This window comes from Bos indicus, chromosome 22 (assembly GCF_029378745.1).
Source record: "Bos indicus isolate NIAB-ARS_2022 breed Sahiwal x Tharparkar chromosome 22, NIAB-ARS_B.indTharparkar_mat_pri_1.0, whole genome shotgun sequence".
Classification (NCBI taxonomy): Eukaryota; Metazoa; Chordata; class Mammalia; order Artiodactyla; family Bovidae; genus Bos; species Bos indicus.
In genome coordinates, this window is record NC_091781.1 from 17,061,865 (window position 1) to 17,085,227 (window position 23,363).

Here is a 23,363-nt window from a genome sequence, read left to right on the forward strand (position 1 = left end):
TGTACCCCTGACACTAAAAGAAAAAGTATATAAAAATATTAAGTAAGGCTACAGGTTTACGAGTTTGAAATTAAGAAGGAAATAAAGACCAATCCCCTTAATAAGGGGTGGGCAAGTCACCTAGAAGCAACAAAGTTGCTGTGATGGGGAAGAAAGAACACAAAACAGAAGAGGTTTCTTCTGGAGACTTTTTAGTTGAGAATACAGGAAAGTGACCACAACACTGAGTAAGCCTAGACCGTTCAAGAGACGTTTCCTGAATATTTTGAAACAAGGGAAAAAACAATCAACCAACAACATGAAGTGGGCATGTACAGCACAAGAATTTCAGACTGGGTTTTGGGGTTGAGGAGGCAGGAGATACTTTAGGACAGTGGAAGCCTAGACTGGAGGCAGCTGTACACACGGACTTGTGCCAGGTGGGCTGGGATTTCATACCTGGGATGTGGGGTTGTAGTAAAAGAAACTATGTGCCAGTTGTGATGGTATGGAGTGGCAGAAAAGAGGTTGATCTGTATGTTCGTAACAAAGATTAGCTGATTTTCGCAAACAGAGCAGAAGTGGCCCATCAAACATCTGGATCAAATTTCTTAAAAGAACTTTGGTGTATTCTTTATCCAACATTTGGGCTATTTCAGATATATTTCTATTTAAGATACTTTTACCCTCCATACCTTGATTTTCTTCGTCTTTGGTGCTGCACGACCCTTCTCTGGACTCTTTTTCCGCTTCTTGGGTTTGGTTCTTCTAACAGTTAAAGTGATGCTTGTAGGTGTGTGCTGTGTTGCTGTATACAACACAGTGGAAGGAGAAAGCTCCTCATCCCAGCTTTCTGTTGCACTGCTATCCCCACCTGGAAAAAGGTCAGTTCACAGTGCATAAGAATCCTAAGTGCATTAAAAAACAGCTCATTCCTTTAGATCTAGCCCATACTCAGTAAGTCATTACTTCTACTAACTCTATTAGAACATAAATACCACAATCCATATGAAAACAAAATTCTATCTGTATCTTTCTCACTAAGCACACAAACTCTATTCTCTATATGTACTTCCCGCCTTGAATTCAGTCCCCAAGCTCCCTTGCCTTGATATGTATGTAACACAGAAAAAGATCTGTTCTTAGGTGTGTGTGTGCACTCACAGGCAATATTTTGATTAGTATAGGCCTAAACTGTTGATTCTGGATACAATTAATTCATAACAACAGAATTACTATGGTTTTTGAGAAGACTTCAATGACTGTCCATGAAAAGAGCTGGGGATCATGGGAACTTTCTTTTTTTTTTCATGGGAACTTTCAAGAGGGGTTCTTAGGACGAATATTAAAACCAAAAAATAGTATGTGTCAAAACATGGGCCTAACCCATCTTTGGCTCACCTGATATGTTGTCCTGCTTCCGCCGATGAAGTCTAATAACCTTCCCCCTGCTCATTCCCCTAAAGAGGGAAAACAAACTTAAAGTAGTCCTTCCAACAGCATGCAGCACATCATCGCACACATGGGAGAAGTATCTCTGCATATACTACCCCCTTCCTCCCACCTACCAAATGTTTCCAGGACATTAAATTTCATATCAAATTCAATAGCTTTAAGATCAATCTCTCATTCCTTGTTGTCAGCAATTCTCACCTAGTGCAGAGAATTCGAGCCAAGGAGCACTAAGGAATCATCTACATTAACAAACACAAGAAAGAATACTTTGAGCTTTTCCCTACTAATAAGAAACCCTAATCCCAGTAACCCAGGGTTGGATTTAGATGGAACACGATCTTACCTGCACTTGTCACAGTTGAGAAGGAAGCCATCCTGAGAAAGACCACAAGGACACCAGGAAGGAACAGTCTCTCCTTCAGAGTTCGGGCTGTCTCCACAGCGTTCCTCTACGGGCGACGGCAGGCCATTCAGGTCAGAACGAGGGATGATCGTCTGGACAGGGGGAGAAGCAGGAGGTGTCGGAGGAGGAGGGGCTCCGTAATTATGATCCTGAAAATAAGATTTTTTAAATCAACAGTGTCCAAACACTGGCCCCTCTCTCCCCTAAAGTATGGTACATATGGAAAGAAAGAAGAAAGTAGTACCCTTCGTTTTTTGGCTTCAACCAGGAAAGTGATAAAACAAAATGCCAAGGTCAACTGGGACATAAAAACAAGAACAATGATGCAGGGCTAGACGTCCGCTGGAGGCAGGGAAGTGCAAAAGGGGCAACTTCGTCATGCTGCATATAAACATTTCAAGAAAGTCACAATGTATAAGAATGGATTACACTCCAGGAAGATCACTGCTCTGGAGAGAAATAAATGCATACTCACAGCATAAGGCAGTCCTCGACACCCATGCCTCTGAGTGGTCCCATAATTATGAGTGGAATACACGCTCTTCTCATTAACTGCTGGACTAGCCTCCACAGATTCAGGGCTGCACAAAGGCGAAAAGCAATGCATGATAGCATAACACCTAATCTTTCCTTAAACTAAGACTTAACTTCCCATTCTAACCCCTCCTCTTTCCACAACCACCAGCCACTAGAGTAAGAGAAAGAACTCAGTGAAACAATGTCATCAACGTAACTAAGCCTATAAATAACAGTAGGAGTGTTATTAAATGTGGATTTGTGTGTAACATGAAGCCAGTATAGGCAGATGTCTCAAAGCAGGCACCTGGGATACAAGGTGTCCCTAATGACAAACACAAACGTACCAGCTGAGCAGGGAGTTTCCCCTAGAGAAGCCACTCTGGGCTGGTTTAGACTCAGAACTATTCTTCTTAATTGGATCTCTTAATACTTCCATGAAACCTCACATGACATTTGCAGTGAGTGAGATGATGAAAGTGCCTTCTGCACTGCCCCAGGGACCAGGCCCTCTTCCATTCACTACCAAGACAGGATACCCTGAAGAAAGTACAGGTAAAAACAATGGCATCTTATATTTATCATACCTCTCATCTTGATGAACCCCCAAACACCTTCCACATATTAAGAATAATAATTTCTCATCCACCAATGACATGCAAGCATATCAAGGACACAATTATTTAATAGCTGCATGGTAATACCACAGAACTTCAAACTAATCAAAACTGCACTCAGAAGTTTATTCTAGTGACAAATAACAACAGTAGTACTAAGTACCATTCTGAATTGTCTATTATTTTCTAGGAGATTTATAGTATTGTTTACTCTGCAACTACTAAAGATGGTAAAGAGCACCCCATTTTTACAGAATGTGAAGTTGAGGTGGTGAGATTATATAACTTTACCAAGGTCACACAGTCAATGTGACTCCAAAGTCTGTGCTCTTTCCACTATACCTAACTAGTTGGGAAACCAGGGTAACTTTCTTCCTTTAAAGAAAATGATGTAAGATCTTAAATAACCAGGCTTATTGAGAAGCTTGGTTGAGTAGCTTTCTGTACCGACACTGAGTGGAAAATAACTGTTTAAGCACAATTTATTAATATAAAATAATTATAAATGTGTTTTAAGTTAAGAAATTTAATGTAGCCCTTATTTGATAATAAAAAGATAGAGGTGGCTAAGGACAAAATTCAATTTCTGGGGCAAAAAGAACTTAACTGATTGCTTAGGTAACTGGTTAGGTTTTGGAGAATTCTGAAACATAATTAAGGAATGCAACTGTTTGACTTTGCAAAACTGAATAATGGATTATCTGTCATTTAAATTAACTAGCACTCTAGCACTGAGATTCACAAATTAGAAACTCCAAAGACACACATAACTCAGTCTTGGTGATGGATCAAAGGGTCTTTTAGGGAAGCAAATAATGAATACTGTTTGTTTCACGTAATAAACATTTTTCCTGCTTGGAAATATATATAATACAGGACTTGGTGGGAACAAAGTGTGCAGTTCAATGTGGTGAATGTCAGCTAAGAAGTGAGGGATAAAAGAAAATTCTGAGATATGTATCCAACTCACCCAGTTATATGCTCCAAAACTGAGAAGGGATCTTATAAATAACAGCAAAGGTAATTTCTAGGTGAAGAAGAACTTTAGACATAGGAAAGTATTCTCTGTTAGTGAAGTGCATGCATTTTATTACTTAAAGAGTGTCTGCAAGATGGGAACTGGGCAGGGGTGGGGGCGGAATACATCAAGAATGCAGGTCAGTATTCTTGAGAAATAGATGATCTGAATATGGCTCACTGAGAGGCAATCAGCTCTGATTATTAGGAAACAGGTGGAGTTTCCTAAATGAAACCAAAGGCAAACAAGCATTAATAAAATGAAGGTAGAATTTAGTTTCTATGATGGACAGTTAAGAGAAAGTAATAACTTTATACAGCATTGTTAATTTACTACATAAATAAGTATTTCAAAGAGCTGTACATATTTTATGTAAGAGATTTTGTACCACTGAACACATGGGGTGAAACATGACAGCTGTTTATTAGAAATGGATTTTTTTTTTTTGGACGGGATAAAAGAAAGTGGCATGAGATAAAAGATGGCCATGGAGATGGAGCTATGCTGGTTGTATCTTACCCATCTCCAAACTGGGTAAATATGAACATATGCACTTCATGTGCAAGTCTAGGGAATAAAAATAAAATGTATATTGTGTAGGTTAAAAGGCCATCCCATTGTCATAATACTTTGTAGTTAAGCATAGCATTAATATATTATTTATGTGTGACAAATACTAAAATTTAAGCTCATATCTTTTGATGAGGAAACTTTGCAATTTCCATACTGGTTGCAGATTAAATGCATAATTACACATTGACAGGTAACTACATGATTTCCTAGGATATTCCTTGACATATATACATATACCAGATCTTCTCTATATTTTAAAATACTGATAAAGAATTTGAGTATTAGGTTTGTATCTCTTTATTAGCCAATTATTTTATGCAAATGTAATTGTAGCCTTTCTTCCCCTGTGTTTAAACTTCTATGACAGTTGGGCACATACACAGAAGGCATGCTCACAACAGATATACTCCATCAATTGTGTTTCAGTACAATGTGCAACCTGTTGTTGTAACACTACCTCTGAAATTCATTTATGGCAGGACAGTATACTCTGAAAAGTCTTTCCTTCTATTGTTACATCTAGAGGTTTTCCTACAAATATACAAAAAAACAAAAACAAAAACAAAACATAATGTAGACCACTGCCATCAGATTTAAAATCCCATAAAGTAAGGTCTAGGTCTTTTTACTTAGTTGAATATATTGCCCTTAATACCAGGTTTAATCTCAGAGTGCCCAGAATGGTGGAATATGCGTGACAGTGACATACGCATAATGAAGCATTAACAAATATCATTAACAATTTAACAGAACGGTATATAAGCTAAGTGTTGACACTCTCTTGCCTTGTAGGGATACAAAATGAAACACTGAAAAATTAGGTATGACTACAGTAGTGGAAATCTGTCTGGAGATCAAAGATGAAAATGTTTCAGGCGATAGAAACATTGCAGTCAAATTTTTAGGCCAGAAACATTTTTTGATTCTGTAATTATTTCTGGACTCCCTAAGCAACAATTATGGGTAGTCACCTCTGTACTCTGGGAAAAATACATGTTTTAAGAATAATTGTTTTAGGTCTTTTTCTTAGCTACTAATCCCAATCTTACTGAGTTAATCAACACTGAATTTTTTTGCTGTTGTTGAAATTTCTCACAAATGTTAGAGTTGTCTACCTATACAGTTTGTTAGTCATTCCTTATAGGAGGCTAGTGGTTGACTTTATATAAATCCATTAACATTATACAATTACCTATTGATGCAGTTAAGTTTTTAAGTACTTTGTCTGGGAAACAGTTATAAAATTGGAAGCTTCAGCTATTGGTGTAACTAAATCTCTTTGGCATGCAAAAAAATAAAAACAAAACAAAACAACAAAAAGGGCTCTGGAAGTAACACAATCCACCCTTTCCCACCCCCCACCCTCCATCTTCTTTTTTATATGGGAATAAGGCCAAAAACTGCTTTCAATTACAGACTACCCCAGAATATAACAGACTGCGTCTTAGGGTAGCTTCATTTTAAGTCTTCCTCTTTAAGGAAGTCATCAAACAGTTATTCTAGGTGGCTTTGTGAAGAAATACACATGCTCTTTACTAATATTCTCAGTTTTTAGGAAGAAAACCACTATTATCAGGGATGCAGTTGAACCCAGAGTTTTGGAACAGTTTCTTTACTTTGCTGAAGGGGAAAGAATCCCCAGGGACTGTGAAAATGGCAAGAGAAACAGGGGAATTAGAGCAACACCCACCTCACTCAAGAAGTGGCTGTGGGATCAAGAGTCTGAACTGGACCTGAACATATTCAAAACACCAGGATTTTTCCAGCCCAGACCCTAATCCCTGGTACTGCCTGGAATAGACTTGGCTTCTGGGGGTGTGCTGCCCCCTAGGCCCCTTGGGTCTCTTTCGCTGGACTTTCACATCCTGGTGTAGTGCCACTTCGTCTTGAAAGGTAGGGGGCTTCCACTTCCTTTCTGTAAGCAAGGAAGATTGGGTACAAGGGAGGTAAAAGGACAAGAGGGGGAATCTGTGAGCAGGGGGAATCTCGGACAACTTAAAAGAGAAGGGATACAAAAGGCTAAAAATTTTAAAACTGTGAATAATATATAAAGTTTTATAATGAAGGCCTACCTTCATTGCCATTTGGCATTTAAATTCTTCAAGAACTGAGAGTCTATTTTAGGGATTGGACTTTTCGACAAATTCTGAATTCCTAAAGCTGCTCTTAGCTGAAAAAAAAGTTTGGTACCACTGATTCTGAAGGTCCTCTTTCTAGGCAATGAATATTATAAAAAACAGGTGACACTGCTTTCCACATTTTCTATCCCAAATATCAGAAGGTCTAAGTAACCTGCCCATACAGTAGCAGCCCCTTTACTCTAGAATAATGAGAAGTACATAGGAAGAGGCCTTCAAGGAAAATCAGCAGGAGAGAACTCCTCCTTATCCTCCATTCATCAGATAATCATTAACTCTACAGAAGCAGGTAGTGACACCTACTTGTCTTCCTTACCCATCAAAACAAATGAAAATAATCACTATCTCGAAAATTTAGTCCTCTTAATTATTTACTCAGAAATACCTCCCCCCTCCCAAATTCTTTTCCTCCCCCTTCTAATTCTTTTTTGACTCCAGCTTCTACAGGGGAAAGGGAACGGTCTAATGTCATTTATAATGGGCTAGGCTTGGGTATAGAAAATACTACATATTTACTATTAGATGCCCATAAGAAATTTGTCTTGATACAAACTGGTAATGTACCTACTACCTAGGAAGCAGCACTTACTCTGATCCAGCAGCCATATCTGAGTAGGATGTATCTGGTGTGGTGACTCCCAGAGGGATTGCAATGCTCATGACGTCCAACACAGCAGAGAGTGGAAATCACGGGGTCCAATTATTGGAGACTGGCCACTCTGAGAGTGGGGGTGAGCTGCAGAGCCTCAACCAACATGTTATGGACATGAGGAATCCTAGCACAGAAAATGAAAATATCTAGTAACCAGATAGGTCTTTAAATTTATTGCAAACGCTAATGAATATTTTTCTATTTTTTTGAATGAAGTTTTTAAGGGATAGATATAAAATACAAGGAATCAGCATTGTCCGTGTTTACTATGCTCTGCATTAATGTTCCACAAAGTGAGGTAACAAAAATCATGCTCTCTTTTCATTTCCATTTTTTTTCTTTTCAGATAAAGGAAAAAGTTAGATAGTCTGCTCATCAATGAGCACATTTCTCCCATTCACAACTGCTTATCAAACAAGATGTTCTAGGACCTAACTAATGAGTTTTAAGTCAGATAATGGTCAAAAGAATTATCACAGTTTAATGTTATTCCTTCCAAATTAAATAGGATAATAAAAGTGATCAATTTATTTATATTTGACTGAAAATAGCTGCTTTTTATTGCCTTCTTTTGACACAGAATACCCTTTTACACTTTTACACTTTTTTTAATAACTATAATTTGGGGAGAAGACGTAATGGTTAACTATATTTGTAAGGTGATACCCACCACTATGTACGAATAAACACATAAGACATCAAGTGTACCGTTTCATGATAAAAATGAGAAAACGCTGCATGGAAAAGCAGTGAGGATACTCTGAACTGGTGACCACAGCCAGTGGAATTTGGGAACAGAAAGACAAACTCAGTAATATAAACAAACAAAATTAGATTAACAGACTTGGAAGTATGGTGCAAAGGGAAAAAGTGTACTCTGATTTTTACATTAGTGATTTTACAGCTTTGTTAAAAAAAAATCATTAAAAGAATGTAACAAGAAGTAATTTATGTGGGAGGAAAGAAACTCAATTTGACTGTTAAGGTTCAGGTTAACAAAGGTTTTCAAAAAAAGAAAAAAATATATAGTAAGAAGTCATGATATACTGATTCATGATAAGACAAATAACACAGTAGTAAATGATTATTTACACTAAAAAATTAAATCAAATGAAAAGTAATAGCATATTAATTGAGTCAATCCAGGAGATTAATACAAATTTTAAAATGATTAAGACGATCTGAGACGCTTGACTCTTATTTTGAAATATGAAGCAAATTAATGTGGAAAAGAAAACCAACTGTGAACAGTGAATCAGGCCAAGATTTTTAAAAACACATAAAAATAATATTCTTCTTTTATATCATTATTTTAAAGTGCTAGAACAGCTGTAAACTAAGTAGTCCTCCCTGGCATCTACACTTGAAAGAGCTGTATCTCACCAATGGATCTGCTGCTAAGTCGCTTCAGTCGTGTCCGACTCTGTGTGACCCCACAGACGGCAGCCTGCCAGGCTCCCCCGTCCCTGGGGTTCTCCAGGCAAGAACACTGGAGTGGGTTGCCATTTCCTTCTCCAATGTATGAAAGGAAAAGTGAAAGTGAAGTCGCTCGGTCGTGTCCGACTCTGTGCAACCCCATGGACTGCAGCCTACCAGGCTCCTCCATCCATGGGATTTTCCAGGCTAGAATACTGGAGTGGGTTGCCATTGCCTTCTCCAGGACTCTCCAAAATCTGGGTGTGGCAATACACTTGCTCCTACTCAACTTGGGGTGACATATTCGACTTGAGACTGAAATGAAAAAGGAAGATCTTCCTATCTATTGTCCTTACAGCTTGTAAAAAAAAAAAAAAAAGTGACTAGCATAACTTTCTGCTTTGGGGCCCATCCTACACATAAATGTTTCTTTTCCCTAACAATATATTCAAACAGAGTAGATCTGTATACCCTCTGAGCCTCTGGGAAACTGAAATAAAATCTACAAAAAACAGAAGAGAGAATACTTATCAAGTAAGTCCAAAAGGGCATTTTTGAACTTTGGGAGCTGTTGGTTACAACTCTTTATTTGATATCACTGTATAATTCTCGAATTAAAAACAAAAAATCCAAAGGCTACTTAATAACCAGAACGCAATCTAATAATAATATTACCCTTGACCAATACTGGAATCCGAATCACGTGTTATACTTCAGTAAAGAACCCAACCCCCAATTACTCAACACCACTAAAAAATCCTGTCATAGCCATTACTGTTATATAACCATTAAAAAAATGCAGGTGTCTAGATAAAAGAAAACTTTTTTGTAATTCTACATGACCATTCCCACTCTTCTGATGAAGGCATTTTAGATTAGCATGGTTATTTTGCTTCAAGTAATACTTTTATAATATTGGGCCTTTTTAATAATAATAAAAAAGATGGCAAAACCAAACTTCTCATATAACCCTGAGCCTAGTTCCTCTTCTACATAACATGTAAAATGTAGCTATTAAAAGTTCACTGAAGAACTTCTAACATTATCTATATGCAATATGTAATTATAATTACTCTAGTTTTATAACGTAAGACAACAGGTTCCTACTACAGTTTACAAAGTTTAGTAGTTATAGCAGTTACTAACTTATCATACAGTTTGGAGATATGTCCTAGAAAGAGTGATAAGAATTAACATCTCTTTGTGGAACAGTTTCAAGATTTCTTTTACTTGTTAATTTGTCTCTATTACTACCAAAATATAAACTCAATTAGGACAAGGATTTCTGTGTTTTATCCTCTGCTATAGATCCAAAGTCTAGAACAAGTATTTGAGAATATTTCCTGGCACAGAAATTTTTGAGAATATTTGCTGAATAAATTATGATCACTATTATATCAAAATTAAAGTTTTAGTATTCATTGAAGTGCAAAAGTTAAAACAAAAGAATTTACTTGGCTCAGTCACCTTTTTATAGACCTCTGAATATGAAGTCCCCCAAAATTATCTGCCAGAAGCTGTGAAGACCTAGAAAAAGTTAAGAAACAAATTAGTATAGATAGAAATAACAAAGATGGACACACAGCATGGAATTCTAGAGAAATAATATTTTAATGGCAATTTTGTTTCATTTCTGTATTCTGCCTTGTTTACCATACTATGTTCCATCTAGTGATTTATCTTTGTCCTTTAACCTTGTTACATTATTTTCCTGTAAACCCAGAACCTAAATAAAAGGTAGAAATGGCAACTGTCTTTGAGTTAAGTGGTAAGTACTGTCTCTGGGTGATCCTTTTCTTTCCATCCAATTAGAATTCTCTTCCATTTCTCAAAGGATTCGTTTTCTCTCTCTGAGAAGATGCTTCTTTCCTGACCCATTCCTAAACTCACAGGCTTTTCTTTAATCAAGTTCATGTGATTCTCCAGTCAAACAGGGATTCACCATCATCTATTAAAGCTCACATTACTCTTTTCCTCCCCCAACACATCTCTCCATCCTCTTATCCTACTACAGAAAGACTGACAAGAGTCAATTTCTCAACTACACAATGGAAGAAGTGTAGAAAACAGAGCTTTAATTTGCTTTCTACACTCTGAAAAGGAAAACAGGTGATGACCCAGGATTTTGGGGAGGGGGACAAAGTCAATTTAACTGAAAAGGGTATCAATATCTGAAGTGTTAATATATCATATATGTGAAAATAGTTGTTTGAGGGATTCCAGTACCAAGCAGTAAATGTTCTTTATGCTGATATCTTATGGATTTCTAACTTTATTAAAAACTGGAAAATAAACTATTCTTTAGAAACCATTTTAAAAGACCATACTCAGAACTATACAAATGAAAGGCCTGAGGGTGAAGTGAAGTGAAGTGGCTCAGTCGTGTCTGACTCTTTGTGACCCCATGGACTGTAGCCTGCCACGCTCCTCCATCCATGGGATTCTCCAGCCAAGAGTACTGGAGTGGGTTGCTGTTTCCTTCTCCAGAGGATCTTCCTGACCCAGGGATCGAACCCAGGTCTCCTGTATTGTAGGCAGATGCTTTACCGTCTGACCCACCAGGGAAGTCATAAAAATGAAAAGCATGAGGGTAACAGTAAACAAAAGGAAGAAATTACATCAAGGAAGAAATACACTCCTTTAGCAACAACAAATGCTCTGGAATTTCAATTTAACTACAATCAGAACACTCCTCCAGAACCCCTAGGAATAGTATTAAATTCTTAGACTTAAAAACACAACCAGCTGGTCTCCCAGTCCTGAGTACTCTTTGAGAAATCACCATTTATTGATACATACAGTTTCTAAGGAAAAGGCTGTTAAGAACATGCCAGAAATGGTTTATAATTACTCCTGTCTTTTTAATTGGGTTCAGAAATGGTCAATAGTCTCTGTATTTGTCATTCTGACAGTCTCTTCTCTATATGACTTGCTGAAAGCACAAGACCCATGTGATCTGTCAGGTCACTCTCAGAGAAGACAGACAATAAGTGTTTTAAGAACAACTCCAACAGAGATTTCAGAAAAAGAAATTGCATCAGCCAGGTGAGCCGGAAGCAGCTGGGAGACAAGAGTCCAATAAACAGCCAATCCGATGAAAGAAATTCAGAACAAATCTGCTTCAGTAATCCTGTGAAGAGGACTGGCAGGAAGAGGAGTGCCGCTTCAGAAAAAGAACAGGCCTCATATGCTTCAGACAGTCTTTGTACTGTGGCTGTGGACCTTGGCCATTCTCCCAGAAATGATGCAATCCTGATGAACAAGATCTGCTGCCAGAGAAACAATTGTTAACAGCCTATGCAGACAGAAACTTAGCCAAGAAGCAGTCTCTGATCAGCTCTCTCCACAAACCACCAGAAAGTCAAATTTCTTCCTAAATTTTGGTCTCTGACAAAGCATGTAAGTGAATATATATTTAGACATATACAACCATGCCATTTTCTCATGGTGTCCCTTTTTAGTTCCTCTGGCTTTATATCTATCCTCTATCATTCAATGTGAAATAAAACATTGAGATTGCTTTTATTTTATGAATTCTCATGTTATCAGCAAGGTACTTACTTACATTGAAATTTTACACCTTTTTCCTTCATCCTCATAAATATATGTTCTGAGCTATAGTGGCTTTCCTAAGTTTTAAAATCACTTTGAAATCTAGGGCAAAATTATGAGATTTCAGAGTAAAGATAAATTATGCACAATTTATCTTATTTATTAAGGGCCAGAAAGGTATATTTTATAGGTATTTTTGAAATTATGTTAAACTCAGTATGTTAAAAGTAGGCACGTATTACAGAAAAAGAGATAATCTCTTCCCGCTTAGGCTGGCATAAAAGGTAGGCTGAGTTACAGTTTGCAAGGCCCACTTTTCTCAAAGGCAGTGATATTAATCTTTTAAGAGAGGGTAATGATTATTTTCAACCTATTAGCCACAACTTACTATTCTAGAATCAACTTAAATACTCCCTAGATTCTTCACCTCCTAGGTCTGGTTTCTTTTTCAGAGCTTTGGCTATCAGGCTGCTAACACAATATTGTTACTATGAAATTATTAGGATCCTCCTTCACTGGAATACTAAATAAAAGTCTGTATACAAGACAACTCTATTCTCTAAACTCTTTAAGTAGCCAGAAGCCACAATTAACCAAATTTTTTCTTTCTGAAAGCAATAACCTTTAAACGGGGGTTCACTAAAAACACAAGCTTCTAAAATGCATTCTGAAACCAATGTGTTCAGTCAAATCTACTACCCTAATATTTAAACTATTACATAATATTAAATTAAAAATCAACAGATTAACAGAATAACTCTAAAAGCAGTAGAAGACTTTTAACAGGCCAATAAACCCAACTCAGTTAAGAAGAAAACATGTCAGAGAAATATTCAATAAGGGTTAGTTAAAAGGAAATAACCATTAATTTTAAGATTTAATTTCTGAATCTGATTATTCAAAATTTTGTTATACATATAAGCTGAATTTATTCTTAAATACTCTTTATTTAAATTTCTTACTTTTGAATGACTAAACAGTAAAAAGAGAAGATGGGGAAAGTATCTGACAAGACTTTTTGGTGATTATTACCTTCAACTTAATTTTTAAATCACAGAATAGTTAAGAATGCAATAAATATACAACTTGTTGTATATAAATGACCAACTTGTTTGAGAACTAATGTGGCAGCTACATTATATGCTTATCTTCCATTTCCAATCCAAACTGAGATATTGAGGAAAAACACTGCCGTTTTACAGCGACATAAAAGCTTTTTATCTTGGGACAAGAAAAATTATGAAAAAATAGTGTATTAGGAGTTAGGAAATTTGAGTTCTAACCTACAACTTATTTAATCTGGTGATCTCATAAAAATAACATTTTATAGATGAACCTTAAATTCCTCTAAAATCTTCACTGGGTTTCCTCATGCTCTAAATTTCTGTGAATCCTGGCACTAACAATTAATGCAATGTCTTGAAAGTCCGTCTTCTCATTGTACAACAGAAAGAATACCTATTCTGCTGACTCAAAGGTGCACATGAATTGGGGCTTGTAGCAATCAAGAATTTAAATGGCTGTAACTTTTAAACATATGTAAACAGAGAAGAGCTGCTATTAATAACCTGATGATGGCTAAAAATTATTTTCACTCATTTCCAACAATGTGTATTTCAACTTTCCTACAGTAAAAATGTGAGCAAAGGGTATGTGGGAAAAAATGCAAAAAAAAAAAAAAAAAATCTAGGAGAGATAAGAAACAAGCATTAGAATAAATAAATAAGAATTACGGGAAAATAAGACACCAACTCTAAGAGAGAGAGCTCAGAGTTCTGGGGGAAAGTTCACATACTTGGGGTAGTTTAAGTATAAGTTAGGCTTACAATCTGAAGCAAGTTAATACAGGCAAAGGATCTAGAAGTGCAGGGCTGAAGAGAAGAAAAGACAGACGTGTTTTGATAAACTAGAGAGACTAACAAAAGATCATGATTTAGTAATGTAGAGCCAAGATAAAGTTTTCCCTTTCTCCCACCCCTTCTCCTTCAACACTTGTTTAACCCCTGGCTCCTTTACCTAAATTTATACTCCCTCTAGGGGCAACTGGGCTTGGCACAATAAACTGATGTCTATAAAAGCTCTAAATTACTAGAATAGGAGGTAATTAAAACCCAGTAAAAAACAAAAAACAAAAACCCTATTTCAGTTCATAGTAAAAATTTCTTTCCCCATGAAGAACTTCATTAATGGTAATACTGTAGAGACAAAGACATACTTCACTGTACTTGGGAGGGAGACAGGATAAGAGCACATGGCTGTGAATAATGGAACTACTGCGATCTTAAATTATTTTTAGATTATATTAAGGAAAAAAGTATTTTATTTATAACCCATTTAACAATGGTAAACAGATATTCACTGTGAAACTAACCAAGGATGCAGACTTTTTCTGTCCTTAGAAATAATCAATTCGGAAAATTTTAGTTTTGTAAGTATCAAGTAAAGATGATGCCCTCAGTCAACTTTGATTTATCTCTTTAAAGAGCTATATTCAAAAGACTTCCTAAAGGTTTTGTTCTACTCTGTAGCCTCTGATCATGCTTTAGAGCCATTTCTCCACTAGACTGGAAAAGAACCTCTCCTGTTTGCCTCCTCCTCTCAATCATAGCTTTTCATTTCCAAACCTTGAAATGGGAATAATGTTTATTTCCTCCAGACAAAGTAGGTTATGGACATTTATAAGGCATTAATTTTATACTTTCATTAGTTTAGGAAAAATTTCTCTACTTGATAAAAAATTCAGAGTCTTAAGTTTAGAGTCTAATTCATTATTCTAAGTAAGCAAAGAAACAGAGCTTTAAAAATATTAACTTAGAAGAAGCCACATACCCAGTAGTGGCGTAAAGAAAGAAAATTAGATACCAACATCAGAATAAAAAAAAAATTTTTTTTTTTTTCTGGAGGCTGCTGAGCGGCTTGTGGGATTTTAGTTCCCCAATAAGAGAATGAACCCAGGCCCTCTGCAGTGAGAGCACGGAGTCCAAATCACTGGATTGCCAGGGAATTTCCTAAAAGAAATTAAAAAAAAAAAAAAAAAATTAAGCGCCAGTTGTTACTGGTTCTGTTAGATGAACAAGTTCAGATCAACATTCCTGGTTCTCGGGAGTTACATTATCTAGAGCTGTTAGGGTTTTCTTCATCCATTCATTCAATAACCATGAAGTAACTACTCATATAATTATACTATGTATAAAAACGATGTTAAGAGCTATTTACAAATGTTGCTCTTATCCAACTAGAAAAGGGCAGGTACTCAGTAAAAACTCTTTTGGTTTGCCTGTGTGCCAAGTATTTCATTTTCACAACCATGAAGTGAATAGAAAATCCTAAAGTGTGCCTCTACAATTTATGAGTCATCTTGAAGTGAAACCACCACCCTACCCCCAAAGAAAGAAAACCCAAGCCACTCCATAGTTTAGCAGTGACACGGAGGAGCACTGAAACAGATTCTTCTGTAATAAATCTTTTAAACTGTTTAGACAAAACTTATCATTGACTGGTCTCATGAAAAATTCTATTAAGAATGAAGAAGAATGATGAACAATGGGCAGAAAGAACCTTCAAAACACAAACAGAACCTGACCATACATGTCCTGTGATTATTTGGCTGACGAGGTGCCAAAGTATATAGCAGTAAAGGAATTTAAAGCTTAGTAATTCTGATATGCACAACAGGGATCCTCTCCTGACCAACAGCTGTATCTTTATTAACTTATAAATAAAAGAATAAATATCACAACAACATAAATTTTAAGTGTTTTATTTTATATAAACTTACAAAATGTATAATACAAAATATATTATAAAAATATACAAACATTACAAAAGCATAAAAAGTAGAAGTGAAATTCTCACACAAGTTTAGTCCCCAAAGATGAAAGTGATAACCCTATTCTTCTTTAATCTACCTGGCTCATTTAGTTTTGGACATTTATATGCATAAGTACAGACTTATTTCTCTTAAATGACAACACTGTATTCTATTCTGTGGATGTACTGTAATTCAAATCAGTCCTCTGCAGGTGGATGTTTAGATTGTTGCTAATTTTCCACAATATACACAATGCTGCACTGCATGCATGTACATATGCCTTTCTTTATACACGTGTATAAACATTTCCTTTGGACACATTCTTAGAAGTGGAACTACTAGAAGGGCACAAGCATATTTACTAGTGATGCTGAACCACGCTCCACAAAATTAAAGCCATTTTACACTCCCATAAACACAGTGGGAAAGCTATATTTTCTCATAAGCTTCAAAATAATTTCAATTCTAAGGGTCTTCATACAGTCTCTTCCTTAGAAGAGACTCTCTACTGCCTAAAAGAAAATCCTAAAATGAAAGTTAACTACGAATTCTCAATAATTCAGTGATTAAGACTATTGATTGAGTGCACTCCGTTCAGTTCAGTTGCTCAGTCGAGTCCAACTCTGAGACCCCATGAACTGCAGCATGCAAGGCCTCCCTGTTCATTACAAACTCCCAGAGTTTACTCAAACTCATGTCCAATGAGTCGGTGATGTTATCCAACCATCTCATTCTCTTTCGTCCCCTTCTCCTCCAGCCCTCAATCCTTCCCAGCATCAGGGTCTTTTCAAATGAGTCAGCTCTTCACATCAGGTGGCCAAAGTATTGGAGTTTCAGCTTCAGCATCAGTCCTTCCAGTCAATATTCAGGACTGATTTCCTTTAGGATGGACTGGTTGGATCTCCTTGCTGTCCAAGGGATTCTCTTTTCCAACACCACAGTTCAAAAGCATCAATTCTTCTATGCTCAGCTTTCTTTATAGTCCAACTCTACACAACTGCTGGAAAAATCATAGCTTTGACTAGACCGACCTTTGTTGGCAAAGTAATGTCTCTGCTTTTTAATATGTTGTCTAGGTTGGTCATAACTTTGCTTCCAAGGAGCAAGAGTCTTTTAATTTCATGGCTGCAATCACCATCTGCAGTGATTTTGGAGCCCCCCAAAATAAAAGCGATGTTTCCACTGTTTCTCCATTTAATTGTCATGAAGTGATGGGACCGGATGCGATGATCTTAGTTTCCTGAATGTTGAGTTTTAAGCCAGCTTTTTTGCTCTCCTCTTTCACTTTCATCAAGAGGCTCTTTAGTTCTTCACTTTCTGCCGTAAGGGTGGTGTCATCTGCATATCTCAGGTTATTGATATTTTTCCTGGAAATCTTGATTCTAGCTTGTGCTTTATGCAGTCTGGCATTTCTCATGATGTACTCTACATATAAGTTAAATAAGCAGGGTGACAATATACAGCCTTGACGTACTCCTTTCCCGATTTGGAACCAGTCTGTTGTTCCATGTTCAGTTCTAACTGTTGCTTCTTGACCTGCATACAGATTCCTCAGGAAGGTCAGGTGGTCTGGTATTCCCATCTCTTTCAGAATTTTCCACAGTTTCTTGTGATCCACACAGTCAAAGGCTTTGGCATACTCAATAAACTAGAAGTAGATGTTTTTCTGGAACTCTGTTACTTTTTCAATGATCCAGTGGATGTTGGCAACTTGATCTCTGGTTCCTCTGCCTTTTCTAAATCCAGCTTGAACCTCTGGAAGTTCACAGTTCACATACTGTTGAATGCACTGGATGACCTCTAAAATTCTTTTATGCTGAGTAGGAGATCTCAGTTACTTTTTCACTAAATTTGGGCTGGGATATTCAGAGTAAAACTTAGATAAGGTACTATTACAGAACCAAAGTACTTTCTTACAGTTGTCTCATGCTGCTGCTGCTAAGTCACTTCAGTCGTGTCTGACTCTGTGCGACCCCATAGACAGCAGCCCACCAGGCTCCGCTGTCCCTGGGATTCTTCAGGCAAGAACACTGGAGTGGGTTGCCATTTCCTTCTCCAATGCATGAAAGTGAAAAGTGAACGTGAAGTCGCCCAGTCGCGTCCGACTCTTCGAGACCCCATGGACTGCAGTCTACCAGGCTCCTCCGTCCATGGGATTTCCCAGGCAAGAGTACTGGAGTGGGGGTGGTTGTCTCATGAGATAAGGCAGCACCAAGCTCTAAATTTTTTTCCCCAGTTATCAAAAAACAAATTATGCTAACCATCTAGATAGCATCTGTAGATCTGAGCTCTTCAAACAGGTTATCAAAGCTCTGTTGAAGCAGTTCTGCCTCAGTAGTATAAAATATGATACCTTCAGTTTTAATTACCCTTGGAAAGAGAAGAAATTTTGAAACTATAAGAAGCTCATCAATATGGTTTATTATAAGAGTGCCAAAATATTGACTAAATTTATAACAAATTTCTATAAATCATTTGGTATATGTTCCCCTATTACACTAGACATGGTTCAAATCTAAGTTCTGGGCAAATGAGGCAAAATATCCCTCCCTTTCTCTGTGCTGGCACTAGCACCTGACTGAGAGCCTAGATGAATAGCTATTCTTTCTCCTTTGAAATATTTCACGAATTGTCTTTTATCCATTCAGCAACACGATTCAAGGTTGCAATGAACTGCTCTCATGGCCTCTGGGTTCTCTTCATTTTCCCATAATGCTAATCCTTCTAGGGCCTAATTATGATCATTATCATTCTACTATTAAGACTTAAAATGGATACCTAATATCTACTGGGTTAGTTCAAATTCCTTTGCCTGAATAAAAGATTGCCTTTGTTAATTAGATATTAACCTGTGTTTTTTCCTTTTCCTTCAAAATTTTGTTCACACTACTTGTCTGATATGGTTTTTTTTTTGGCACCTTAAAAAAACTTTATTAAGAGCAATTTCAAACAAATATAAAATCACAGAAAACCCTGTACTGAACTGATACAGATCCTACCAAGCTTTAATGAACATCCAACTCACAGTCATCTTATTTTATTTATAACCTTTCCTCTTCTATACTATTATTTTAAAGCAAATCCCAGAAATACAGGTTGTATGTATTACATCTGCTGAGTAAAGTTGTCCCTTGTTTATTTTAAATATAGTTGAGAGTGGCTAGCATATGATGACAGGTGGCAGTGATATGGAAAGACCATCATTTCATTGCAAAAGTGAAAATGGATAAAAAGCTTAATGTAACCCATCAACTGATTTGCTGAGCAATGTTTATACACACATGGCTATGAAAAAATGTCCCGTGCCCCCCCCCACCCCGCTTAAAAAAATTACTGGGAATTCCCTGGTGGTCCAGTGGTTATAGGATTCTGCTTCCACTGGAGGGCACACAGGTTCAATCTCTGGTTGGGGAACTCGGATCCCACAAACCATGTGGCCAAAAAAAAAAAAGGATTGAAAGCAATTTTTAAAAAAAGCTTTTGGCGCTTATGATTCATTTTATGAAAACTTTTTTGGCTGCACCACAGGGCATGTGTGATCTCGGTGTTCCCCCCTACCCAATCTCCGTGACCAAGTCCCCTACAGCAGAAGCCCAGGGAAGTTAAGTCCCTGTATGCAATTATTTTTTGATTTGAGTTTGTTGATAATAAGATTTCTTGTGTTCTTGGGAATGCAAGTTTCTCCTTGTAGCAGAGTTAAGCACAAGCAGACACACAAGCCAGTCTGTGACATAGTATTTCTGTAGGTATATGTTATGCACCAATAAGCAAAAATAAGTGAAACCACAGCATTAAAAAGAGGAGGACTGATTATCCTTCTCTTTATCATCACAGTAGCAATGGCTCATATCTGAGGTGTTGGCCAGCTGTTCTTAATGAGCAATTTCTTAAGAGTACGAGAACCTTAGAATGATGACAAACCTAGGGTTAAAAAAGCTCACCGACTCAATGAAGGCATACTTTACAGTCAAAAAATAACTCACCAATAATGAATAATGGTAAGGGTCACAGTACTAACAATGGTGAGTGTCACAGAAGAGAAACACGTGGGATGTAGATAGCTGATTCCTACATGAACCACAAAGCAGAGATACCTGATGATCCAGTTAGTGGAAAAGAGGCCCAAATCACTGTCAATGCAAATATATACCATTAAACATTCTATCACCAAACTACCTGCCATAAACTGTATTGATAACAGTAAAGTTAAATAAACAGTGACGTAAGCCAAAAATTAGCCTATATTTACTTATATAGTAGGTTACTGTGTAGAATGAAAGCTCTGGAAAAATAAGTACATTATTTCCCTAGAAGAAGATGAACATCTCTGGACCAACTAGCTAGTAATTTTTTATGAGGCTCAGAAACTTTACATATCTGCAAAACATCAAAAATATTTAACTTATGGACTGTAAAGCTATTCTCTGGAAATCTCAATATGAAAAATAATTTAAAACTTTGATACAGGGAGTTCCCTGGTGGTTCAATGGGTAGGACTCCCATGCCTTCACTGTTGAGAGCCTGGGTTCAATTCCTGGCTGGGGAACTAAGATCTTGCAAGCCGTGCAGTGCAGCCAAAATATAAAGAAATAAAAATTAAAACCTTGATAAACCAGTTTCAATAAACACTTCAGCTATACTGGGGCCAAAATTCTCATTCATTAATGAGTGGTGGTGGTTTAGACTCTTGTGACCACATGACTGTCGCCTACCAGGCTCCTCTGTCCATGGGATTCTCCAGGCGAGAATATTGGAGTGGGCTGCCATTTCCTTCTCCAGAGGATCTTCCCAAGTCTCCTGCATTGCAGGCATATTCTTTACTGACTGATGGTGGTGGTTCAGTCCTTAAGTCATGGCTGACTCTTCCAGTTCCATAGTCTGCAGCCTGCCAGGCTCCTCTGTCCATGGCATTTCCCAGGAAAGAATAGTGGAGTGGGTTGCCATTTCCTTCTCCAGGGGATCTTCTGGACCTGGGGATCGAACTGGGGTCTCCCACATTGCAAGCAGACTCTTTACCACTGAGCCACCAGGAAGGCCCTTCATTAAGGAATACTTAAATTAGCCCCAGGGCACAGTCAAAGCAGTACTTTTAAATAAATACAAAGAGTTTAGTAAATTGCTCCAAATTCTTATGCAAAGTATAATCACAACCATATGCCCTGTTGAAATTTCCCAAGTATTTTACCATCTCTTTCAATCGCTTCTGCTGGTTTTTCGGTCCTATCAGAGTCTGACCGTAAGCAAAGCCTAGAATTCCAGCACTGAATCAAGTTGAGGAGAACATGAAGCATCTTAGGTTTTACCTTCCACTTTTCCTTTTTGTTAAAACATCTTCTATTTACAAACTTACTTTTTCCTAAGTAAAATATTCCTAAATATTCAATACTACTGTTTTTGAATATTGTACATATCCTTTTCTAGTGCTTGATAACCAATATGAAAACTAAGACAAATAATAAGAAGAAATCCTATGCCCCAGACTTGGATAAATCTCTTGTAGACCACCCTTAATAACTTATAGAGTAGTGGTTCCCAAACTTGTTGGGCACAGTTTTTTAAAACTGCAAAAATTGTGGGGGTGGAAGAAATGGCTATAGGGGCGTCAAAAGTAGAAACTTGCATTTATAAAATAAATGAGTCATGGGGGTATGTATAATCTATAATATGGTGACTAGTTAACACTGTACTGCAAGTCTGAAAGTTGCTAAGAGATCTTAAAAGTTCTCATCAGAGGAAAATTTTTTTAAACTATTTAAGGTGAGATATGTTAACAAGACTTTGTATTCAAATCATTATGAAATCATTATGCTTTTTTGTTGTTCAGTCGCCAAGTCGTGTCTGATTCTTCGTGACCCCATGCACTGCAGCATGTTAGGCTGCATCATATTGTACACCTGAAATATGTCAATTTAGTCTCAATTAAAAAACAGCCTAAAAAATCAGGCCATTAGGATGTGCCCTAATTCAATATGACTGGTGTCCTATAAGAGAAAGTTTGGACACACTGAGACACACCAGGTACGTGTACACACTGACGAATAACCACAAGAAGAGGCAAGAGAGTGACCAACTGCAAGCCAAGGAGAGAGGCCTCGGGAGAAAACACTCCTGCCAACACCTTGATCTCAGAGTTTTAGCCTCAAAAAAAAGTGCAAAAATTTTATTTGCCAATTGATCTTTTCCAATTGGGGCTAAACAATTTATACTCTGATAAATATATCAGATGATATTTACTAAGTGTGACCAAAAAAACAAAAAGGAAACCCAAAGCAGCTCCCTGCCTGAGAAGGTGCTGTCCTTTGACCTCTTAGGCCAAACCACCAGAAAGCCCCTGGTTAAAGCAGGAAAAAAAATCACACAATCCATGGCTCATCAATGAATTTAGTTTCCTAAGAATCCACTAAGACTCAAGTTTGTGTTTCATGTTTTAAAGTCCAACTCTTCCCCTATATGTATATGAAAGCAAGAAGCAAACCCATAAGGCAGGATCTCCATTTGCCTTAGCATTAATATTTGAAAATCCACCTGAGGTACAACTATCTCATTACTGTTTTTCTAGCAGAATACCTCTTGGCTATTATTTGAGCATACATATTCATTAAATTTCTACCAACTTTCCGTTACTGAACTGTTAAAAGGAAACAGTATTTGTCTGTTTTGAGGGGGACCTACAATGAATGTTTATTTGGCTATCAGTCTATTACAATGAAAAACAAATCCTAATTTACAAGTCAAAATAAGTTTTAAAGATGTTTGGAAGCTGTTTGACACCATTCCTTACTCTACAGAATCTAGCCTTATTATTAATGATTTCCTTTTTTTTTACTCCCTTTGCAAAAGGTTATTTTCTTTGGGAAAAAACTGGTTTACCAAGCACAACTGAGTGTGCATCTATGCCAGTCTGATACAAGCAGGTTTTGATCTCCAGTAGCAAAATTATTTGAATTTTCAAAAATACAAGAACTTCCAGATTCTTTATAAGAAAACAAGTACTGAATATGTTCACAGGTAGGCTCTGTGACAGTTTGCTGCTTGGCCCAACAGGTCAAAGGGGGGCCTTTTTTCAGGCTGAAGAAATCAACCGAGTCAAGTTTTTCTCTTAGGAATAAATCCTAGGATGTTTATAGTTAATAACCTTTTTGAGGAGTAATCACAGATTTCTGTGAGAATCTTATCAAGCTTATGAACCGTTCCCTCAGAAAAATGCAGAGACAAAACTCAAGGTAAAAATTT

General features: G+C 37.1%; 1 protein-coding gene across 15 annotated transcripts in view; it reads right to left on the bottom strand.

Moving 5' to 3' along the window:
- Positions 1–23,363, bottom strand: part of SETD5 (SET domain containing 5) — a 79,212-nt gene that overhangs the window by 35,649 nt on the left and 20,200 nt on the right. For 3 of the 15 annotated variants that reach the window (XM_019984365.2, XM_019984360.2, XM_019984366.2), the window contains exons 2-9: positions 10,235–10,294; positions 7,289–7,475; positions 6,252–6,476; positions 2,701–2,893; positions 2,313–2,418; positions 1,778–1,986; positions 1,381–1,439; positions 675–853 (exon numbers count right to left, since the gene is read on the bottom strand). In XM_019984365.2, coding sequence (XP_019839924.2) covers positions 675–853; positions 1,381–1,439; positions 1,778–1,986; positions 2,313–2,418; positions 2,701–2,792 — 645 coding nt within the window. In that variant the 5' untranslated portion in view covers positions 2,793–2,893; positions 6,252–6,476; positions 7,289–7,475; positions 10,235–10,294. Of the gene's footprint in view, positions 1–674; positions 854–1,380; positions 1,440–1,632; positions 1,674–1,777; positions 1,987–2,312; positions 2,419–2,700; positions 2,894–6,251; positions 6,732–7,288; positions 7,476–10,234; positions 10,295–15,148; positions 15,328–23,363 lie in introns of those variants that run through there. The other 12 variants (XM_019984367.2, XM_070776277.1, XM_019984368.2 and 9 more) reach the window with 9 other exon arrangements.